This window comes from Sapajus apella, unplaced genomic scaffold, assembly GCF_009761245.1.
Source record: "Sapajus apella isolate SASKATOON/1434 unplaced genomic scaffold, GSC_monkey_1.0 scaffold13, whole genome shotgun sequence".
In the NCBI taxonomy this organism is placed as follows: domain Eukaryota; kingdom Metazoa; phylum Chordata; class Mammalia; order Primates; family Cebidae; genus Sapajus; species Sapajus apella.
In genome coordinates, this window is record NW_022436953.1 from 24,965,170 (window position 1) to 24,988,399 (window position 23,230).

Here is a 23,230-nt window from a genome sequence, read left to right on the forward strand (position 1 = left end):
GGTTCAAGCAATTCTCCTGTCTCTGCCTCCCAAGTAGCTGGAATTATAGGCATGCACCACCTTGCCTGGGCTGATTTTTGTATTTTTAGTAGAGACGGGTTGGCCAGGCTGGTTTCAAATTCCTGATCTCAGGTGATCCACCTGCTTTGGCCTCCCAAAGTGCTGGGATTACAGGCGTGAGTCACCTTGCCCGGCTGCATTTCGGTTTTTTAAATTGCCTTACTGCAGCGCTGTCCTGTACAACATACGGTGGTGAAGGAAAGGCTCTGCATCGACACCGTCCAATGTGGGCGCTGTTGGGGTGCTAATGTGTGCCCACAGAGATAATGTTGCCTGTGAATGTGACCTTATTTGGAATTAGGGTCTTTGCAGATGTATTGAGGTCATGCTGGATTACGGTGGACTCTAAATCCAGTATGACTGGTGTCCTTAAAAGACGAGATGGTGACACAGAAGCCCAGGCGGGGGAGATGGCCATGGGAACACGAAGGCAGTAATTGGGAGTGAGGCATCTCTAAGTGAGGAACATCAAGGTCTGCCGGCAGCCAGCAGTGGCCAGAGCGAGGTGAGCGTGGTTGTGCTGACATGCTAATTTCAGACTTCTAGTCCCCAGAACTGAGAGAGAATCCGTTCCTGTTGTTTTAAACCACATAGGTTGTGGTGAATTTGATACCTAAAGTCTTATTTTGAATCCCTTTGGGTTAAAAAACTCTATTCCCTAATTTATCTTGTGAGAATCCAGCCTTTTTGCTTAAAATGAGATTTCTTTTACTTTCTGAGAAAGGAATCCACCATACTTTGATTTAGATAACCACATGGTCTGGAACTCCATTTAGTGAAAATTAAATTTTGTGATTCATAATGCCAATGTTTTGCCTCTGTTTTCTACATATTCACAGCAGGTGAAATGTGTTCAGGAATTTAAAAGATGAAAACATGCGTCTTTTAAATAATGACCACCAAGAGCCACTGCAGATACAAACAGCTTTATTTTTTCCATTTAAGCTTTATCAAATGGCTTGTTCAAAAAGCATGTACAAAAGCAAAAAATACCACATGCAATCAGACTTGCTTTGCCTTATAGTCACTGGTTTCCTTTTAGAAAAGAATGTGCACTTGAATAACTTCTAATCCAAACACTTTCCAACTGTTTCTACTTCCTTTCAAGTTAGCAATGACAGATACATTTTAGTTAACGGCTCATCATACTCGTTCTCATCTTTATTCATATTCAAATAATATAAAGCCTATAAAATCAAACCATATACTGTTCAGAAATCTGAAAAGCTTCTTTTACATAATAGATTCTGACATGTTAAGAAACTACACACAACAAATATTTACAAAATGAACGGAAAATAGGATAAAGCTATTTAAAAGTGAACATAGTAATATTTCTTATCTAAATAATTTTAATCAAATGAACAATATATTTCTCTGATAGCTTCTATCTTTTAGAATACAAAAAAGTGCTCAGATTATATTTAAAAAAATAACAAAAATCTCTTAGAACAGAAATAATTTAAATAAAGATGGTAGCATGGGGAATCAAAATTATACCTTTGATCCCAAAACAGGAAGGTAGGTGTGAATGTATTTGAAATCAGAAGGGGACACAATAATAAGATTGCAAATGCAAAGCTTCCTGCATTAGAAAGATAGAAACTGTCTTTGCAAAGTTCTTGTGTCTCTCTATGAAAGCCTGAACATGAAATCGGATCTCTCAGCTAGACTGCTTGTCAAGTAACAAGGCCGGGTCACTTTCCTTGACTGTCCTTTTTTAGCCCACTATCAATATTCACTCAGCTGGGGCTCAAAAGGACAAATAGGTGTCCTTTTAAGACACTTTGACTACTAGGATCAATACACTACTCTCAAACAAACAAACAAACATAATGCGTGAATACAGCAGCCAAGAAGAAGGGTCTCCGCTGGAGCCAACCTACAATGCCACCCTCAGGGAAAGCACAATGATTTACAGACAGGAATCATTTTCCTCTAGAAATGAATTCTGCCAGAAGAAACCAGAGTTGGGGTAAGATGTTGGAGTCAAGTTTTCTCTTCATTTGATATGCAAGAGTTGTTATCTTTATGAATACCATTTTACATGCTAATCACAAAGACAAAAGGAGGAAAAACGCAGCTGGTGACATCAACTTGGACATCCAAATGCTAAGGGGGCTAAGTACGGGCCCTACCCTGCTTATTTTAATGATGCTGAGATTGCTTACCACATTTCTGAAGCCTTATTTTGAAATTTATTTTACGTATTACATAGGTATGTGTGTACACATACATAACAGTTCTTTTCTTCTTCTGAGTATAATTGGGTTTTAGATTATTTTTACTTTTTATTTATACTTTTTCTTAATGTTCTAACTGCTTACGCTGAGTATCACTTTTGTTATAAAATAATCATAAAATGAAGCTCTTTTCATTTTAGAGGAAAAAAGAAAAAAAAGCTCTACAGATTCTGAAGGCAGTTCCAAGTAAGAGTCTCTCAAAGGCTCTTAAGAGACTATTTTGCAGGTCAAAATCCCAGAAAAACGTAAAATCTTGTGGTCAGAGAAAATGGCTTTGCTCACTGCTGTAGCTCAGTTAGCAAAGTACTCGGCACCCGGCAGCTGTGACATACACACTCTGAACGAAGAAATACGGCTGACAAGGAGGTTGAGTTTCTAGAGATTTCATTCTTAAAATCACTGTCATATGATCCTTTTTATTCTAGTTAACTGAGGATTTTCTAATGCTCGGTCGATATTCAGTACATTTTAGAGGAAAGTTTAAAATCAGCAGTGGGATTCACACTACTGTGTTTTATAATGTGGCTTTTAAAAAAGTTGGAATCAAAACAGAAAAATGGGCAAAATGGGGACGAAAAAGGGCCTGCTGGCCAAACAGCTGGAAGCAGAAGAGGGGATCAGCGGACGAAGAGGGCACAAGGAAATAACCCTCCCCGTCCTTCGTCCTGTTTCCCACACAGTTCGACTATAGGTAAGAATGGACATGTCCGATTCTTCTCCTGTACCCAGCACAGTGCCTGCCACCTTAGAAGGTGGGCAAAGGACTCAACAAAAGAGAGAGGGAAGGAAGGAGCTGGCTTCTGCTCTGAGTTACTAGGGTAGTAGAAGCGACCCTGACTCTGACTCTCAAATCAAAGGGCAAGAAAAGGGTTGTTCTAGCTCTTGTCCTGGAACAGAGGTCAGAATGATTCCTTCTTAAATGTGATTTGTGGCATAACTATGAAAGTAATCACATATTAACTAATTTCCACTAATAACCAAAGATGAATGTCCTGAGTTGCAAGATAAAAAATCAGTGCCTATTTCCTTTGGATGAGGCTTAGATCAAGACAGAAACCAACATTTTTCTTTAAATAATTCAATTTCTTACATTTTTAGAGATAAAGCAAATAATGTAGCTAGAGCAATTCGGTATTTTATTGTCCCAAGTGCGGGTTTTTTAGAGTAAAAGGGAGTACTACATTCTAGGGGGAAAAACCATGCCAAGACAACTGACATGAACAGGACTGTCCTGAACAAATGACACCGATGTTAACACAAGATCCTTTTTAATGTTTTATTTTCAAGTTCTCTATTAAACTACATAACATTTGGCAGCAATTTAATATTGAACACTGAGTAACAGCACACAGTTCTGTTCTTGAGAAGACATATTTTCTAAGTGATGAAATGAACTTTCCACCTTCCCCATCCTTAAGGTTTCCTAGCATAAGCTAATGTTTGAAATGCGCCTTAGGAAACAGTCTGTTTTAATTTCTCTAACAGAACCAAAACAACACACAACTGTGATTCAGTTACTTAGATTCACTTCTTCATTTTACAAAATATAAACAGGAGATTTTGAACATATCTTGCTCTAGAACGAAATCTCCAAAATGATAAACCCCAGTTATGGGGGCTAGGTCACAACACAGTTTTAAAATCTTTATATTAACCATGAGATTCTCACAGATACATTGCCACAAAATATTTTTTAAAAGCCATATAGTCAAAATAAAAAATGTCTAATTTGTGGGTGGTGACAGTTATTTCCCCACAGGTACTGAATATATATCCAGGCACAAATCACCAGCACAACACAGGAACTCCCCGGCAGAGGCGACAGGTCAGTTTCTGAACAGCAGCATCCGCTCAGAACACTTCTGCCCCACCAGGCTTGCATACTGCAGAACAGCGGCCTCCTCACTTGGGTCTTTCTGATGTTTCTTATAAACACGGTAAGGCATAATGGCTCTCTTGTGAAACACCTGCAATCGATCAGGTTCTGTACTGCGATCTTCATCCACTGCAATTACAAAAAATACTGATTTTTAAAACATCACATTTCAAACTTTCCATTTCCCTTGTACTTATTTTTTTTTTTTGAAACAGAGTCTTGCTCTGTCACCCAGGCTGGAGTGCAGTGGCGCCATCTCACCTCACTGCATCCTCCGCCTCTCAGGTTCAAGCGAGTCTCCTGCCTCAGCCTCCCAAGTAGCTGGGATTACAGGTGTGTGCCACCACACCCAGCTAATTTTTTAATTTTTAGTAGAGATGGGGTTTCACTATGTTGGCCAGGCTTGTCTCGAACTCCTGACCTCAAGCAATCCACCCGCCTTGGCCTCACAAAGTGCTGGGATCACAGGTGTGAGTCACTACTGCACCCAGTCTTTTTTTTTTTTTTTTTTTTTTTTTTTTTTTTTGATACAGAGTCTCGCTCTGTTGCCCAGGCTGGAGTGCAGTGGCATGATCTCAGCTCACTGAAACCTCCGCTTCCCAGGTTCAAGTGACTCTCCTGCCTCAGCCTCCCAAGTAGCTGGGACTACACACAGGTGCGCACCACCATGCCTGGCTAATATATATATATATATTTTTTTTTAGTAGAGATGGAGTTTCACCATGTTGGTCAGGTTGGTCTCAAACTCCTAATCTCGTGATCCAACTGCCTCGGCTTCTCAAAGTGCTGGGATTACAGGCGTGAGCCACCATGCCCAGCCTAGCCTTCATTTCTTAATTTTAAATTTTTTAACTTAAAACATAAATATGTATTAGGATGTCTTTGATCAGTATGTTCAAATAAGGGTGCGCAGCATTAACATTAACACAAACTTGGGTATGTTAGCAATTAAGTAACAACTACCATGCTGAAGGTGATAAAGACCTTCCAGGATGATAGCTGAAATCAAGCAGAGACAAAGAAGTATGGGAATTAAAACACTGGCCTCTTGCACCTGTTTTATTTTCTGGCAAATGATAAAGTTCATAGCTCTCCAGCATCGTTCCTGCATCTGACTTAAGTATGTTTTGCCTCTCCCTGTACCAACATATTATCTGAAGTTTTAATCTGCACTGAAGCTTTTGGCTGACTCCACAGTTGTGACTGACCAGGTCTGGACAATGCACACTCCTAGTCTTAGGTAGGAGGGCAGATGCTTTCATGGAAGATGTGGAAGAGACTGTTGGTGGCTGCCACCATCTGTCCTTCTCCTCTTTCACATGAAACCAGCCCTGGTTTTCTTCAGGGCACACAGGTCACCCAGACGAAAGTCTGTTTCCCAGCCTTTCTGTGGCTGGGTGTGGCTGCATGACCAAGTTCTGGCCAAAGGGATACAAGTGAAAGTGTTTTGTGGAAGTTTCCGGGCATCTTTTGCAAAGGATAGCTGACCTGTGCCTTTTGCCACTTTCATTTTCAACCTTTCCTTCATTCTGTTGCCTGGAACGTGGACATCACGGCAGGATCCCTACCCTCTACCTGGAGTTCAGGCTAAGAGCTTACTTTCAGTTCAGCCAAAACAAAAGCTAGAAGGAACCTGGGCAAATGAGGACTTCAGGAAACAAAACTGCCATACCAGCTCGGGGCTGCTTATGTCTAGATATTTACATTACAAATAAACTATTTTGTTTAAGCCAATATTATCTTAGGTCTCTATTACTGGCAGTCGCTCCTAATCCTAAGGAGTAGAGAATAATGTTACAGCATCTACTAAAATGTACAAAGCTTTTTATCACTGACTCAGCCAGTTTACTTCTAAGAACAATCCTACAGCAGTGGCTCTCAAGCCTGACTACATATTGCAATCATCTGAGATTTTGAAAAATATGAAAGCCCAATCCCCTCCCCAGAGACCCTAATTTAAAAATTGGTCTGAGTGGGACCTGAGCTTCAGTATTTCCTTAAGTTTTTTAAGGCTGGTTGAGAACCATTGTCCCAGAGAAATACCCACACAAGTATTTCCATGCATGTATGAGGCTGTTTATGGCAACACTCTCTAATACTAGAAACTGGAAACAGCCTGAGTGTCCATTGATGGAGAAGCAGGTAAAGAGTTAAGGTATATCCACAGAATGAAACGTTATACACACTGTTAAAAAGACAACAGGAGACAGACTGTCAAGAGAAAGGAAAAAGTAGGCACAGTATTAAAAAATAGTTATTTTATTTAAAAGTCCAATATACATATAGGAAAAAAAATCTGGAGATGTATATGTCAGCCTGTTAACAGAACTTATTGCTAAGCCTTCCCTTTGCCCAGAATTACCCTCTTCCCCAGAGCACCAGACAGCTTACCCTCTATTACACTGATCACTTTCAGAGGGTTTCCCTGGTCCCCCATAAAATAGGAAGAAACTCATTCTAATCCTCCTTCATCTTTCTTCACAGCACTTACTGCCACCGGACACATATATTTACTGCCTATTTCCCTTTCCATTAGGAATAAAATGACATAAGAAGAAATATTTCAACTATGTTGCCTGCTAATATTTCCCCAGTGCCTAGAACACTACCTGGCACACAGTAGAGGCTCCATAAATATTTGCTGAATCAATCTCTGGGAGAATTAATTATAGACTTTACACTGGGACACACACACACACACACACACACACACACACACAATTTTTTGATATTCTCTAATACTTTTATAATCTAAAAAATAGTTGTTTTTTAAGGTTGATTTAAGCATTTTATTTCTTTTCTAAGTTCGAATCTCCTGAAAATGAAAACAGAAATGCCAGTTGCCTTTTCTATAAATCAACAGGATTGTCTTTGGAGATGTCTTAGTCTTCCAGCTATAAACTCTCATAACTACTTCTCAAAGCCAATGATCACCTTTTCACAGCAGATTCACTACAAATTTAACCAAACATTTTACTGGGTGTCCACTTCATACAAGGCTCTATGCTTTGAATACTTCAGTTACGTTACATCCCTTATTGTTTTGTAATCGTAGCAATGATATTAATAGTTTATTCTTCCTCAACAGTCAATGCTTTCTCTAAAAAGACATTAATTAACTAATGAGGATAAATCAGCCAAGCTCAATTTCAGATTGAGCAGGCATAACACTATTGACAGGCATAACACTATTCTTCTGATATCTAAATGAGTGTTTCCACTGTATGAATTTATTTCACAGGCTAGCTGATCTCAATCATCTTAGAGAATGTGGCATCCCACAAATGACTACATCCTATACTTGTTTAGAGGTTTCTATCAGGAGATGTAAGCTAACCATGTGCTGTTAGCCAAAAAGAAGTTCTACACTGGCAGAGAAGACCACAGTCCTTCATTGAGAACCAGCTTGGGAAGGCATGGAAGGATGAGGAGAAAGGAACACCCAGGATGCCAGCCAGAGGGCCTTCACTTCCACAGAGCTGAGTGCCAATGTCGTTTCCTATTTTCAATTTGTCCAGGGACATATTCAAAGGGGATCAAGAAGAAGATAGACATAAACTGTCAAGAGAAGGAACCTCCTCAATATCGCTGTTTCACCCCGCGCCTGCTTTGCCCTCAGCTCTGTTCCTTGCCTTCCACCTGTTCTGCTCCGTATTGCAGGAGGCTGGTTCCTGCAGGCTCAGCTGGTCTCTGACTGGGTTCAGACAGTAACAAGGTACTGGAGCTGGGAGAGGGGAGCAAGGGCATTTCCACCCCAAACCTCTCCTCTCTCTTCTGTGGCTCTGCTTTTTGGAAGATGGTCTAGCCGCTCTTGAAGTTGTCAGTTCTGGGTAGCCCTGACCCCTCAGCCCCTTTTCCTCCTCAGCCTAGGGTGGCAGTAGCTTCCTGCTATTGCTAATCTCTGGGTCATCTTTCCGTGCCTTGCTTGGCTCTCAGCAACACCACTGTCTGTTATCACCAACTCCCTGCATTAATTTTTCTCTGTTGTAAATACTTGAAGTGGTTTGTGTGTTCCTGGTTAGAACCTGATACACATATGAATTTCAAAATATGTGTTGTTTCTTATGAATTACTCCAACCAACCAAAGGGGAAAGTTCACATAGTTTGAAACAATTAAATATTTAACATGCACCAGGTTATGACATCCTTTACCAGGGTAAATGACAAACGAAGAGGCAGCACCTTGGTTCCTGCTGTCCATTTTGGACATTTTAATGTGTGCATGCTGCAACATGAAGAACAATCTCCACCATCTAAATGCTTCTAGCAGGAAAAAGGCAGATTCAAGCATGTTTAGAGTCTAATACAAACAAAAAAGTGAAGGCTGGTGAAATCAGCAAGTGAAAAAAACGGCAAGAACACTGGCAAAACAACAAAATTTTCTAAATCTAAAACCCTGAATTTTTTTTTTTTTTTTTTTTGAGACGGAGTTTCACTCTTGTTACCCAGGCTGGAGTGCAATGGCGTGATCTCGGCTCACTGCAACCTCCGCCTCCTGGGTTCAGGCAATTCTCCTGCCTCAGCCTCCTGAGTAGCTGGGATTACAGGCACGCGCCACCATGCCCAGCTAATTTTTTGTAGTTTTAGTAGAGACGGGGTTTCACCGTGTTGACCAGGATGGTCTCAATCTCTTGACCTCGTGATCCACCCGCCTCGGCCTCCCAAAGTGCTGGGATTACAGGCGTGAGCCACCACGCCCGGCCCCTGAATTTTTTAAATTGGAATTTTAAAGTATGTTTATATTTAACTATCTAGAACGATGCTTAACAGATTAAATCATTATCCTAAAATATTTGAGGACAGACATACTTTAAGATACCAATAAATGAAACACCCTAGCAAATAAAAATATGAGATCTGATATGTCATTTTACCTAAAATAAAATGTCATCTTCTAATTTTTACTCTTTTCTGGTATGACATATAAAAATAAAAATACAAGATTATGAAAAAACCTACCATTATGTATAATTTACATTAATTATTTTAAAGTGTATTCCTTGTAGACAGCAGAAATTTTGTTTCATTTGTCAAAATATATACTTCCATTCCATTTATTGAGATCACATGAAAAAGCTCTAAAATGACAACTGTCATATTTTTTGGAAACACTACAATATCTACGTTTCAACCACTGAATTCCAAACTGGCTTAATGATACCACTGATATTTATCTGTTAACGAATGTATCTAATTAAGTCTCCTATACTTCTAAATTAATTTACAGCATTTTCATAGAGCTAGGGCACAGAAATTAATCAAGTTCAATATACATATATTTTAACTCCAAATATTTTTGAGGCCTAGAATTGTTCTGGATCAAAGTTGTCAAATGTATAATAAATAAAGTATCTTATAAAGTAGGTATCAAGATTCACCTTTTAATGTCATACATAATTATAAAAAAGTGATACTCCTGAATTCTAAAATCCTCTCATTCTCTTCAATGTTAATAAATCCAAGTCACTTGGAAATCCAAATATATTTAGTCTTAGTGTTCAAATCCTTCAGAAACTGGTAGAATTGTTGTTACTGTTGTTTAATATTGCAAGTAATGTGGTACTAATTCTATCGCCAACTCACAGATTATGCTGAAACTTAATGGAAACTTTTAAATTAATTTACTAAAAAATGACTTAATTTTGTCAACTGCCCCAAATTCTTTAGTTTTCCCATCAACACACTTTGACTATAAAAATGCCACAGAAACATCTAATAATATGTGTCATCAGCATCTGTCAAGTTCCTGCCCTTACATTCCTTCAAACCTAACTGCTTCCCTGGGTTAATGTGCATCATACCCAATACACCAGGTTCTAACATTTCACAAACTCCTCAGTACTCAGGTAAGACTATATCTAATTCTGTAGTTACATTAATTCAAACTTAATTTGTACATTCTGTCAGAAGCAATTTATTCAATCAAGAAGGTATACTGAGATATATAAGCAAATAAAAACATTTAGTTTCTCTTTAAAAATGAATACTAAAGCCTATCTTTCCTCACCTAAAAAAACCTTTAATTGTAACTCAAATTTAGAATTCTCCCTACCCAAAGAAATCAAGCTACAACTGCAGTGCCTTAGAAACAGGGAACGCAGACCAACAAGACACACAGTGACAGAAACAAAGGAGAGATACACTATACATTTTTAAAAACTCAATCTATCAAACTGAATGAACTCAAAATTGTCTTGGAATTAGTTACCAATTAATTAATGACTATTCAATAATAATGATATTAATTTTTAATTTTACATCATTTTTAGTCATCAAAGTAATCCCTGTTGTAAAATTCAAATAACACAGAAATAAACAAAGTAGAGTGATGTCAGCCCCCTACGTAGAACCCTCGTTTCTACAGTTCCTCTTCCCCTCAACAAACCTCCATCTGAGTTACCAGCATTTTAACAATTTCATAAAATGCATTTAAATATTCAAATATAGTTCTGGACAACATTCTAGCCATACCTTAAGTTAACCAACATCAAATTATCCCTTCAGTGGGTGTAATATATTAACTTGAGAAACTACTTGAGAAACTTGAGAAAAACAAAACATACTTTTGTCTTCTGGGCTTAACATCCTGTGGTCTTATAATCATTTAGTTATGTTCCTAAGAAAGGCAGATTCCAATTCTTAGCATATTCTACATAATTAATATAAAACCTAAGCAAAAACATCCTATCAGATACTTCAGCCATTAACAATAAATTATGATTTATATACTAAGGGAAAAAATGCACCCCAAATCCTTACAAAACCCTTTTATAATAATCTTTTGTTGCTGCCTAATCAATGTCATCAGTGCTTGTAGACAAAAATCTCTATAGCTAAACCCACACAGCACAACAGGCCTTTCCTTAGGTGACCTTGAAGATAATAGAAAAATAAGCCATTTGGAGATTAAAGACCATGTGCCATTTCATCTAAGAAAAACTCCCAGCTTACTGAGATGTCTTAGAAATATGTTTCAACTAGAACTTCTTCCACTTTTCCTGTCTCTGATGTATCACAATCTAATTTCATAAAATAAAAACCAAAGGCAATCCTACAAACTCTCTTCTGAGATGAGTATTTGATCACTAGTGATACAAATATGCTGTCAACTCCATGAAATTCTAATCTTCCAGGAAAACTCGTGGGCAACAACTACTTGGATTTTTTTCCCCAACTTTTTATTCACGGGAGATGAACTGCGCCTCACAGGTACGTTCAAAGGACAAGAATCTAGAGATCAAAGCTTTACTTCTCCTTCTTATGAGGATTTAACTCATTTGTTATTCTTAGAGAGACTTTATAACTTCTAGGCTTTCTAAAAGATAATGAAAGTCGATTTTCTTAACTTCATTATTTACTTCTACAGCATTATTACATAAATAAGTTACCTACTCTAAGGAAGATACTTATGTAAGTGGCAGATAGCTGAAGACAACTGGGCAAAACTGATTTAATGAAAGAATTTAAAATTTTCAACAAATGTATGACAGAGGGAGGAATACTCTACAAAAACGCAACTCTGCAAGTTCAAAGTCAAATATGCTTTAGAATACGTTTTAATCTTTATGAGGGGGGTGACAGGAAAGGTGAGAAGAGAGGGTGAAAGGAAGCTTTTCAGTGTAAGACAGCAAAAGGCTAAGCCAAGGAATGCAGAGCTGCCGTGATAGAAATAACGAGGCTCCCAGCTCAAGCCCATTTGGTGGAGGCTCAGAAATTACTTTGGGACTCCAGCTCAGAGAATTACGCATTTTCATATTCTACAAAGTAATGCTGTTGTGAGTAATTTCACTCAGAATATTTTTGGTCAAAATGAAAACTAAGAAATCTCTAAGCTTGAAAAATGTCATTTAATAACAGCTTTATTGTGATATAATTTACATACCACGTGATTCACCCATTTAAATTATACAAACCAAGGATTTCTAGTTTATTCACAGAGTTGTGCAACCATCACATCTATTAGTAGTCAACATACTGAAGAACTGCCAGACTGTTTTCCAAAGTGGCTGCATCATTTTAGATTCCCACCAGCAGTATACAAAGGTTCCAATTTCTCCATATCCTCATTAGCACTGTTACTAGCTGCTTTCTAGACTGCAGCCTTCTTAGTGGGTGCATAGCAGTATCTTTGTGAATGTGATTTGCATTTCCCCAATAGCTAATGATGTTGAGCATCTTTTCACGTGCTTATTCCCCATTCATATGTCTTCTTTGAAATGTCTATTTAAGTCCTTTGCCTATTTTTAATTGGGTTGTTTTTTATTGAGTTGTCAGAGTTCTTTACCTATTCTGGTTACTAGATCCTTATTGGATGCATTATTTGGAAATACACTCTCTCATTCTGTGAATTATCTTTTCACTTTCTCGACTGGGTCTCTGAAAGGACAGAAGTTTTAAATTTTGATGAAGTCCAATTTATCTATTTGTTTCTTTTGTTGCTTGTGCTTTCTATATCATATCTAAGAAACTGCCTAATCCAAGCTTATTAAGATTTACTCCAACGTATATTTCTAAGAATTTTATAATTTTAGGTCTTATATTTAGGTCCAACACATTTTGAGTTAATTTTTGTAGATGGTGTGAAATAGGGAGCCAATTTCATTTTCTTTGAAACACCCAGAACCATTTGTTGTAAAGGCTATATCCTTTCACTAAATTGTCTTGGCATCCTTTTTGAAAACTAACTGACCATAAACATGAGGGTTTATTTCTGGACTCTCAATTCTAGTCCAGATCTGTATGCCTGCCTGTATGCCAGGACCACATAGTCAAATCATTCTTTTTAAAGATTGTTTTGGCTATCCTGGATTCCTTTAATTTCCATGTGGATTTTATGACAGTCAGTTTCTGCAGGGAACCCAGCTGGGATTTTACTAGATCACCGCTCTGAATCTGTAAATGAATTTGAGGCATACTACCATCTTAACAATATTAAGTCTCCTGATCCATGAACATGAGATTTTTTTTTTTTCACTAATTTAGATCTTCTGTACTTTCTTTTAAGAATGTTTTATATTTTTCAGAATATAAGTTTTTGCATTGCTCTGATAAATTTATTCTGAACAATTTTATTTTGATGCCACTGTAAATGCAATTGTTGACAATTTCATTTTTAAACTGCTCATTGTTTAAGTGTGTAGGAATAAAATTGATTTCTGTGTATGTGGAACTCATTTACTACATTTGATAGTTCTTCACATTCTTTAGAATTTTCTACGTACAAGGTCATATCATCTGCAAATAGAGACAGTGCTACTTCTTCCTTTCCAATCTGAACGCCTTTTATTTCATTTTCTTGCTGAACTAGCATGGCTAAAATATAATTTTTCAAAGGAAAAAAAATCATGATATGATGTTGATTAAAAATAACTATGGCTCCTAAAAGTATATATAAATATAAAACATACATATATAACATATATATAAAACATATAATTTATCAAAATGATTCTAGCCACAAAAAACTCCAGATTATTTTTGATATTATGGATATGTGGTATCAAAGTCCTATAAAAGCTCATCAGACAAAGGCAGAAGGATAATGCAAAAATCAGGCAACTGCATACAAAAATATCACATCAACTTTATCACCTCAGTACACACACTGCTGGTAGGATCTCTACTGGCAAAGCAAAATGCTAATAAAATCTCTCTTATGATGATGAATAAGGACTCTCAAACTTCTATTTTATGTTTTGACCTCTAAATACTCATCTTAGACACTTCCTATCTCACCATTTATCTTTATCCTAATAAAGGCTGGGCTTAAAAACTCACAAAATATAATGAAAGAAATGTAAATTAAAACATGCAAAACAGGTTATTACAGAATTTCTCAAAAATGATAAGGAAGTTGGTTTATGTGCTAGGGCTGGGGCCAAAGAGACGTTTGCGAGCTCAGGCTGGTAGGACTGGGCCAATTCTGGCCCATGTGGTCAAGAAATTAGTTACACACAAGGGAACTGGGCATATAAATAAATAGGCTGAGAAAAAGGGGGAGCCCAGATTTCTTTGTCAGAGAATGGAGCTACAGGTATGGAAGAAAAGACTAGAACAAACTGTTGTGATGGATTAAAATTTCAGATACTAGTGAAAAACTCATGATTTTTATACACTGATGTAGACATACAGATACGCAGGTAGATATAAATGTGTGTGTGTAAACTCACATATATTACCTAGATCTGTCTGCTGAGAGGGCTTAGGAACAATGAAACCCCAGTGGCAATGAGCATACCTATTACTCACATCTTGTATTCCAAATATTACTCTCCACAAAAAAGAACTAGGGCTGCCTAGAGAAGTGACTGATTACAGAACTGAGGCAGAGAAAGTATAAGATGAGTCTGAAATATTTTGTGCAGAAAGGAAGTGCTCAAAGAATGATGGGGTCAAACGAAAACATGAGTCACCCTGAAAAAGCTCCTACTGGTCAAATCTGAGACAATTTGAGCATTCAAAATAATGAAAAGTAACGGTATTTATAACACATTGATTAAAACGAGATTACATGAGTCAATGCCAATATAAACAACAAACAGGGAAAGAGGACTGCTTTTCCTTATGGGAGAATACCAACTAATAAAAGTAAAAGTAGTGATAGAATTAAAAAGTCATCATTTGGCAGCCATTTCAGTAATAAATGATTGAGGCAAGAATTATCAGTAGATGCAAAAACTAGCAGGTATTAGTTTGACACAACAGGATTTTTATACCATCTCAAGAGAGCTTTCTACAAAATATTTACTAATTACTTATTAACATGTACAAAGTACTTATCAACTTTACAGTGGAAACACCTGATACATTCCACTTGACCAAGTGATAAAAATTCAAGTCACAGCAGAGAGATGAATTAACATCACACACCTGCTGAAATGATGCAGTACAAACCCAGCAACACTTCTAGGGTGTTCTCGCCAAAACTACATGACCTGAATCTAATTGTGAAGAAATATTTGATGAACACAAATTAAGAACTACTCTACAAAGTGACTGGATTTTTCAAAAATATCGAGGTAACAAAAGACAAGGATATACTATGGTATTGTTCTAGACAAAAGGAGCTTAAAAGACACAACGATAAATGCAACACGAGATCCTCACTTGAACCTTGGGTCTAAAAAAAAAAAAAGAGAGAAAAGTAAAGTAACCTTGTGTATGTGTGTATGCATTTTTGTGTTATGAAGGAAGTTATAGGGAAAATCTGTAACATTTGTACAGTATTGTGTGGATTAGATGGTAGTAATATCTCAATGCTACTGGTTTTGACAGCCATGTCTAGTAACGTAAAAAAAAGTGTCCTTGTTTTCAGGTAATACACACTGGGATACTGAAGGAAAATGATGCAATGTATCAGAAACTTATTCTCAAATGGTTTAGAAGAAAATACAGAGTAAAACAGAAGAAGTGATAAGGCAAATATGGTAACATGTCAACAACTGGGAAGTCTGAGTGAAGGGTATGCATATGTTCTTCATATTATTCTTGTCATTTTTATGTAAATTTGAAATTTAAAAATAAAAAATGTTGTGTATTGATCTGTTTTTATGCTGTTGATAAAGACATACCCAAGACTCAGTAATTTACAAAATAATAATAATAATAATAATAATAAGAGGTTTAATTGGAATTACAGTTCCACGTGGCTGGGAAGCCTCATAATCATGGCAGAAGGCAGGGAGGAGCAAAGTCACGCCTTACATGGATGGTGGCAAGCAAAGACAGCTTGTGCAGGGCAACTCTCATTTTTAAAACTATCAGATCCTGTGAGACCCATTCACTATCATGCATGAGAAAGACCTGCCCCATAATTCAATTATCTCCCACTGGGTCCCTCCCACAACATGTGGGAATTATGGGAGCTACAAGATGACATTTGCGGGGGGACACAGAGCCAAACCATATCAAAATGCTAGTGCTAAATGGTGTTTTCAGCTTCCCATCATATTCCCTCATATTTGTGTGTATTCTGAAACCCAAGCACGGCATTTGTACTTTTTCATTGTTAAATTTTGTTCTGACATATTCTTATCATTCCAGCCTACTGAAGTATTTTCATATTCTGTTTCTTTTCTTCTGATATGTTAAGTGATCCTTACCAGTTACACAGTAACTGGAAATGTAGCTATCAAAATAAGAATAAAAGTGTTAAATAGGATAGGGTCCTGAAACAAGGACAAAGAAGGTATTAGACTTAATATAAGCAAATACATGTGTAGTTAATAATTTTTTTAAATTATCAAATATACTGAATCAGTTTATCTTAGGATCTATTACGTTCATTTTGTCTATACGTTTTTTATTTTAAATTAACAGCTTTAAATTCTACCATATTTCATAGGTCAGAAAAGCTATTACCATGATGGTAAATTGATAGGCAACCTCTTTAGGTCACAAAGACAAATTCCCATTTACAATGCAGGGAGTCATAATATTAATTTCCAAAGAATGAATCTGACATTAGGTTGATCTTTGATTCTTCAGGAGAATTAAGCTAGAGACTTCCAAAAGTACCTTTAAGTAGCAATACCTCTAAAAATTTCCTGGAGCATAAAATTAAATTAGAAACTACAGTATTAATCTTAGGGGCAAATACACATTCACTTTTCTTACAACAGTATGGTTTTCCTATGGAGACAGGCTCTACTAGAGGAAATAAAAACATATCTCATTTTGCTACACTTAGTGTAGCAGTTTATCGTGTCACATTCTGGTAATTTTCCAAATATTTCAAATTTTCTCATTACTACATCTGTTATGGTGATTCTATGATCCGTGATCACTGATTTTTAAGTACTGTAATTGTTTTGGGGTGTCACAAACTGTGCCCATGTAAGACAGCAAACTTAATTAATAAATGCTGTGTGTGTTCTGACTGCCTCACAGACCTGCCCTTCTGCTGTCTTTCTCCCTGTCCTTGAGCCTCCCCACTCCCTGAAACACAACAATATTGAAATTAGGCCAATTAATAACTTAGGCCTAAAAGGCCTCTAAGTGTCACATGTCTCACTTTAAATTAAAGGCTAGAAATGATTAAACGTGATGAAGGCACACTGAAAGCTGAGACAGGCTGATGACTAGGCCTCTTGTGCCAAACAGCTGAGTTGCAAATACAAAAGAAAAGTTCTTCAAGGATATAAAAAGTGCTAATCTAGTGAACACATGAATGATATGTGAAACAACCTTATTGCTGATATGGAGAAAGTCTTAGTGATCTGGATAGAAGATCAAACCAACCACAACATTCCCTTAAGCCAATGCCTAATTCAGAGCAAGGCCCTAACTCTCTTCAATTCACAAAAGGCTAAGAGAGGTAGGAACACTGCAGAAGAAAAGGTGGAAGCTAGGAGAGGTTGACTCATGAGGTTTAAGGAAAGAAGCCATCTCCATAACATAAAAGTACAAGGTGAAGCAGCAAGTGCTGATGCAGAAGCTACAGCAAATTACCCAGAAGATCTAGCCAAGATCATCAAGAAGGCGGCTACACTAAACAAGAGATTTTCAATGCAGATGAAACAGCCTTCTACTGGAAGAAGCTGCCGTCTAGGACTTTCATGGCAAGTGACTTTAAGTTGAAGCCAATGCTCATTCACCATACCGAAAACCCAAGGGCCCTTAAGAATTATGATAAATTTTGTGCTTTATAAATGGAACAACAAAGCCTACACGACAGCATATCTGCCTACAGAAAAGTTCTATTTGCAGCATATTTTACTGAATATTTTAAGCCCACTGTTGAGACCTACTGCTCAGTTTTTCTGATTCCTTACCAAATACTGCTCATTGGCAATGTGCCTGGTTACCAGAGAGTTCTGATGGAGTTATACAAGATCAATGTTGTTTTTGTGCCTGCTAACACAATAACCATTCTGAAGCCCATGGATCAAGGTGTAGTTTCAATTTTCAAGTCTTATTAGTTAAGAAATATATTTCACAAGGCTATAGCTGCCACAGAAGGGATTCCTCTGATATATCTGGGCAAAGTAAATTGAAAACCTTCTGGAAAGGATCCACCATTCTAAATGCCATTCAGAACATTTATGATTCATGGAAGGAAGTAAAAATATCAATATGAACAGACATTTGGAAGAAGTTGATTCCAAACCTCATGCATGACCTGGAGGGGTTTCAGACTTCAGTGGAGGAAGTTACTGCAGCTGTGGTCAAAAGAGTACAACAATCAGAAGTAGAAGTAGAGTCTAATGATGTGACAAAATGCTGCAATCTCATGAGAAACTTGCCTGGAGGAGGAGTTGCTTCTTATGAAAGAGCAAAGAAAGTGATTGCTTGAGACAAAATCTACTTCTGGTGAAGATGGTGTGAACATGGTTGAAATGACAACAGAAAACTTGGACTACTAGATAAACTTAGTTGATAAATCAGCAGCAAGATTTGAGAGGACTGACACCAGAGGACGGAAAGAAGTTCTACTGCTATCAAACAGCATTCGTGCTACAGAGAACTCTTTTGTGAATGGAAGAGCAAAGTTCTTTGTTGTCTTACTTTAAGAAATTGCCACAGCCACCCTGCTATAGTTCCTATGTTTGTCCTCCCAAACATCACGTTGAAATTTAATCCCCAGTGTTGGAGGTGCAGCCCAGTGGGAGGTGTCTGGGTTATGGGGGTGGACCCCTCATTCACAGATTAATGCCCTGGGGCAGGAGAGGGGAGCTCTCATTCTATTAGTTACCACAACAGCTGGCTGTTAAGAACAGCCTGCCATGTAATCTTGCTTCCTCTCTTGCCATGTGATCCTTGCACATGCCATGGCTCTGCTTTAACTTCCACCATGGGTGGGAGCAGCTTGAGGCCCTCATCAGAAGCCGAGCAGGTGCCAGTGCCAAGCTTCTTGCACAGCCTGCAGAACCCTTACCCAAATAGACCTCATCTTTATAAACTACCCACCCTCAGATATTCCTTTATAGCAACACCAAACAAACAAAGACATCTATCAACCTTAACCAAGCACCACCCTGTGATTAGTCAACATCAAGGCAAAACTCTTTATCAGCAAAAACATTATGATTTACTGAAGGCTCCAATGATCATTAGAATTTTTTAGAAATAAAGCATTTTTAAATTAAGCTATGTAGGATGGCTTTTTTTTTTTTTTTAAACATAATTCTATTGTGCACTTTTAATAGACCACAGCACAGTGTAAACCTGACTTTTATATGCACTGGGAAACCAAATAATTTGTGTGACTTGCTTTATAACAGTGGTCTGGAGCCGAACACATAATATCTCTAAGGCATGCCTGCAGTGTAACCCAAATTTGCTGGGAAATTTTGGGTGCTCTAATTTCTGAAGAGGATCCCCTTTCTGACTTCCCTACCCCTGCCTCCCAAACTCCTTTCTTTACAATGCAAGTCTCAATCTAGAAATCCATCTTGTTCCTCATTCCTGATCTCAGCCTAATCTGTGTATAATCTCTGTAAATTACAGCATCTCTTATAATCAATTTTTCTCTGTATTAGTTCCTTTTCACTAACTTTTACAAAAGCTTGAGGCTGCCATCTGGGACAAACAAACTCTGTAACCCCTATTTATCCTCCCATCATCTCACTCTACTTTTCTTTCCTTCTCTAAAGAGTATTTACTTAACGACCATTCCCTCACCTCCCACTCACTCTACAATCCATTTCAAACTGTATCTTGGCCCAGTCACCTCTGCTCTGTTCACTGAAGTCAAAGGGGTCCCCTTGTTCTCAAACAAAATGGATACATTTCTGTCTTCATCACTTTCAGCAAAGCGTAACTGAAAACCATGTCATCCTCCTTAAAACCCACTCTGCCTTCAGCTTTCCTGACACTATGTATCTTGGGTTTTCTCTCACCCCAGGGCAATCCTTTTTCATGGACTGACTTCTCCCTTCTTTACCTGACAATTAAATGTTGGAAGTTAAGTAGTGTCCTTTTCTAGGTCCTCCTCTCATTGTCCTACACTTTCTCCCTAGAAAATTTCATCCATGCTGTAGATTCAACTACCATGTATAGAATCAATGACCATGTTTAAGTCTGGCCTCCAAATCCTACAGCAGGTTCTCAGATAATGTTGTTTCACTGCTCACTTCACTGTAACATTGATGAAAAAAAATCTATCTCCGGCCAGGGCCACTGTATGGTGTTTGCTCACTCCCCTACGTCTGTGTGAATTTTCTCAGGGTACTCCAGTTTCCGGCCACATCTCAAAGATGTGCACATTTGGTGAACTAGTGGGTTTAAATGGTCTCAGTGTGAGTGAGCATGGTGAGCGTGTGTGTGCCCTGCGATGGGATGGTGTCCTGTTGAGGATTGGTTCTACTTTGTGCCCTGAGCTATGGGGATAGGTTCTGGTCTCTTGACACTTGGAACTGGAATCACTGGGCATATAATTATTAACTTTTACAAATCTTTCCTAAATGTACACATAGCTCACATTTATTTCACTGTTTAACTTTAGAAGCGTTTTAGTTTTTAGAAGTTTGGGTATACTTTTGTGTTCTGTAGGATCTTACTTTTTGTTTATATCAATTAAACCTATGATAAAATTGATTTCATTATATATTAGTTTGCTTAAAGTCACCATTTCTAATAACCTATTACTGATGTTAACTGAAGACTTATTGTTTATGAGGTGAGGGTAGGACACTGTAGTGTACAATTTGCCTTTCAGAGGCAAATTTACATTACTTTTACCACAGCAATCCCACTTTTAGGAATCTGTCCTGTAGAAATGTTAGTATATATGCAAAAGGATGTATATTTAAAGGTATGGTTTATAATAGCAAAATTGAAAACCTAAAAGTATACCAAAGAGGAGACTTCTCATCAGTAATGTAATATGTAATAACCATATGATCTAGTAATCAAGCTTCTTGGTATTTATCCAAATGAGTTGAAAACACATGTCTATTCAAAAATCCACACAAAAAATGTTTACAGCAGCTTTAGTCATAATTGTGAACAAATGGAAACAACCAATATGTCCTTCAATAGGTAAACAGATAAACTCTGGTACTATACCTAATGGAATATTATGCAGCAACAAAAAGAAATGAACTATCAAGCCACAAAAAGATATGGGAGAACCTTAAATGCATACAATGAAGAAAGCCAATTTGGAAAGGCTCTACACTGTTTGTTTCCAATTTTATGACATCCTAGAAAAGGTAAAACTATGTAGACAGAAAAAGAATCAGTGGTTGCCATAGCATGGAGGTGCAGAAAGGAAGGATAAACAGCTGAGAACACCGGATTCCTAGGGCAGTGAGGCTCCTCTGTATGACACATGTCATACATGTCATTAGACACCTGGTAAAACCCAGAGAATGTACAACACAAAGAACGTATACGGCTGGGCGTGGTGGCTCACATCTGTAATCCCAGCACTTTGGGAGGCTGAGGTGGGTGGATCACTTGAGGCCAGGAGTTTGAGACCAGATTGGCCAACATGGTGAAACCTCCACTCTACTAAAACTACAAAACTTAGCCAGGCACTGTGGCACACGCCTGTAGTCCCAGTTACTCGGGAGGCTGAGGCACGAGAATTGCTTGAACCTGGGAGGCAGAGATTGCACTGAATTGGGATTGTGACACTGCACTCCAGCCTGGGTGACAGAGCAAGACCCTGTCTTGGGAAAACAATAAAATAAGAAGAACATATCCTAATGCAAACTATGGACCTTAGTTCATAATAATGGATCAATATTGGCTTATCAGCTGTAACAAATGTAGTACACCAATGCCAGATGTTAATGACAGGGGCGGGGGGTTGAGGAAGGGTGTTGGAAGGCACAGGGGAACTCTGCATTTTCTGCTCAATTCTTCTGTGAACCTAAAGCTGCTAAAAAAAGAAAGAAAGAAAGAAAAAAAGTCTACTAGGCCAGGCACAGTGGCTCGCACCTGTAATCCCAGCACTATGGGAGGCCAAGGCGGGCAGGTTACCCAAGGCCAGGAGTTCGTGACCAGCCTGGCCAACATGGAGAAAGCCCATCTCTACTAAAAATGCAACAATTAGCTGGGTGTGGTGGCACATGCCTGTAATCCCAGCTACTCGGGAGGCTGAGGCAGGAGAATCACTTGAACCGGGAGGCAGAGGTTGCTGTGAGCCGAGACTGCGCCACTGCACTCCAGCCTGGACAACATGAGTGAAACTCCATCTCAAAAAAAACAGTCTACTAATTTAAAAAAAAAAAAAGTAAGTTATTAACAACAGGGGAAACTGGGTGTGGGATAATGCGAATGTTCTACACTATACCTTTGCAATTTTTCTATCAATCTACAACTATGATAAGATGTGGTTTATTTTCACAAAGGCTGGGCACAGTAAAGTAAGGTGGGGCATGGTTTATTTTTACAAAGGCTGGGACACTTTGTCTTGGCATCCCAAAGTGCTGGGATTACACAGTAGCTCACAAGTATAATCCCAACACTTTGGGACGCCGAGACAAGAGGATTGTTTGAGGCCAGGAATTTGAGACCAGCCCGGGCAACATAGCAAGACTTTGTCTCTACCCGTTTCCACAAAAAAAAAAAAAAAAAAAAAGAGAGAGAGAGAGATTGAGGAAGCTCTTTATGTAAACAATGGGGAATGATTTTCAAGATATTCTAATTTTAATGTAAAAAACAAGCCATAGGATATTTTTGGTATGACTTAATTATAACTACATAAATTGTATGTCTAAATTTAACTGATATAATTAAAAAATGTAAAACCACTTACACAGAAAAACAGCCCAAAGCCTTCCTACTGAACTTCAAGGGTACTTACCTGTGCAGAGTGAGGGGAGGAGATGAGTATGCTACCTGCACATTTACTGGAATGTGCTGCAGAACTGTGACTTTCCACATCAGATCACCACTAATAACAAGCATATAATCACTCCTGTGTTGCTTCTAGTAGAGCTTCAGGTAAAAAGCTGTCTAGAGAGTTGAAGTGCTGGAGAATAAACATGAAGTGTCTGGCATAGGTGCTAAAGAAGGATAATAGGAGCTGTCATTACCGTCGATCTCAAAGTAGTGCTACCTTTTTAGAACAACCAAGCACTCACACTTCTGTCAATAAGA

General features: G+C 38.0%; 1 protein-coding gene across 12 annotated transcripts in view; it reads right to left on the minus strand.

Annotated features, from left to right (window-relative positions):
- ATE1 (arginyltransferase 1) overlaps nucleotides 1-23,230 on the minus strand; it is a 240,889-nt gene that overhangs the window by 81,389 nt on the left and 136,270 nt on the right. For 5 of the 12 annotated variants that reach the window (XM_032281854.1, XM_032281853.1, XM_032281862.1 and 2 more), the window contains one exon: nucleotides 3,419-4,308. The exons of 1 other annotated variant lie outside the window; for it this stretch is intronic. In XM_032281854.1, the coding sequence (XP_032137745.1) occupies nucleotides 4,130-4,308 (179 nt within the window). In that variant the 3' untranslated portion in view covers nucleotides 3,419-4,129. Of the gene's footprint in view, nucleotides 1-3,418; nucleotides 4,309-8,332; nucleotides 8,481-23,230 lie in introns of those variants that run through there. 6 more of the 12 variants (XM_032281861.1, XM_032281859.1, XM_032281856.1 and 3 more) reach the window with 4 other exon arrangements.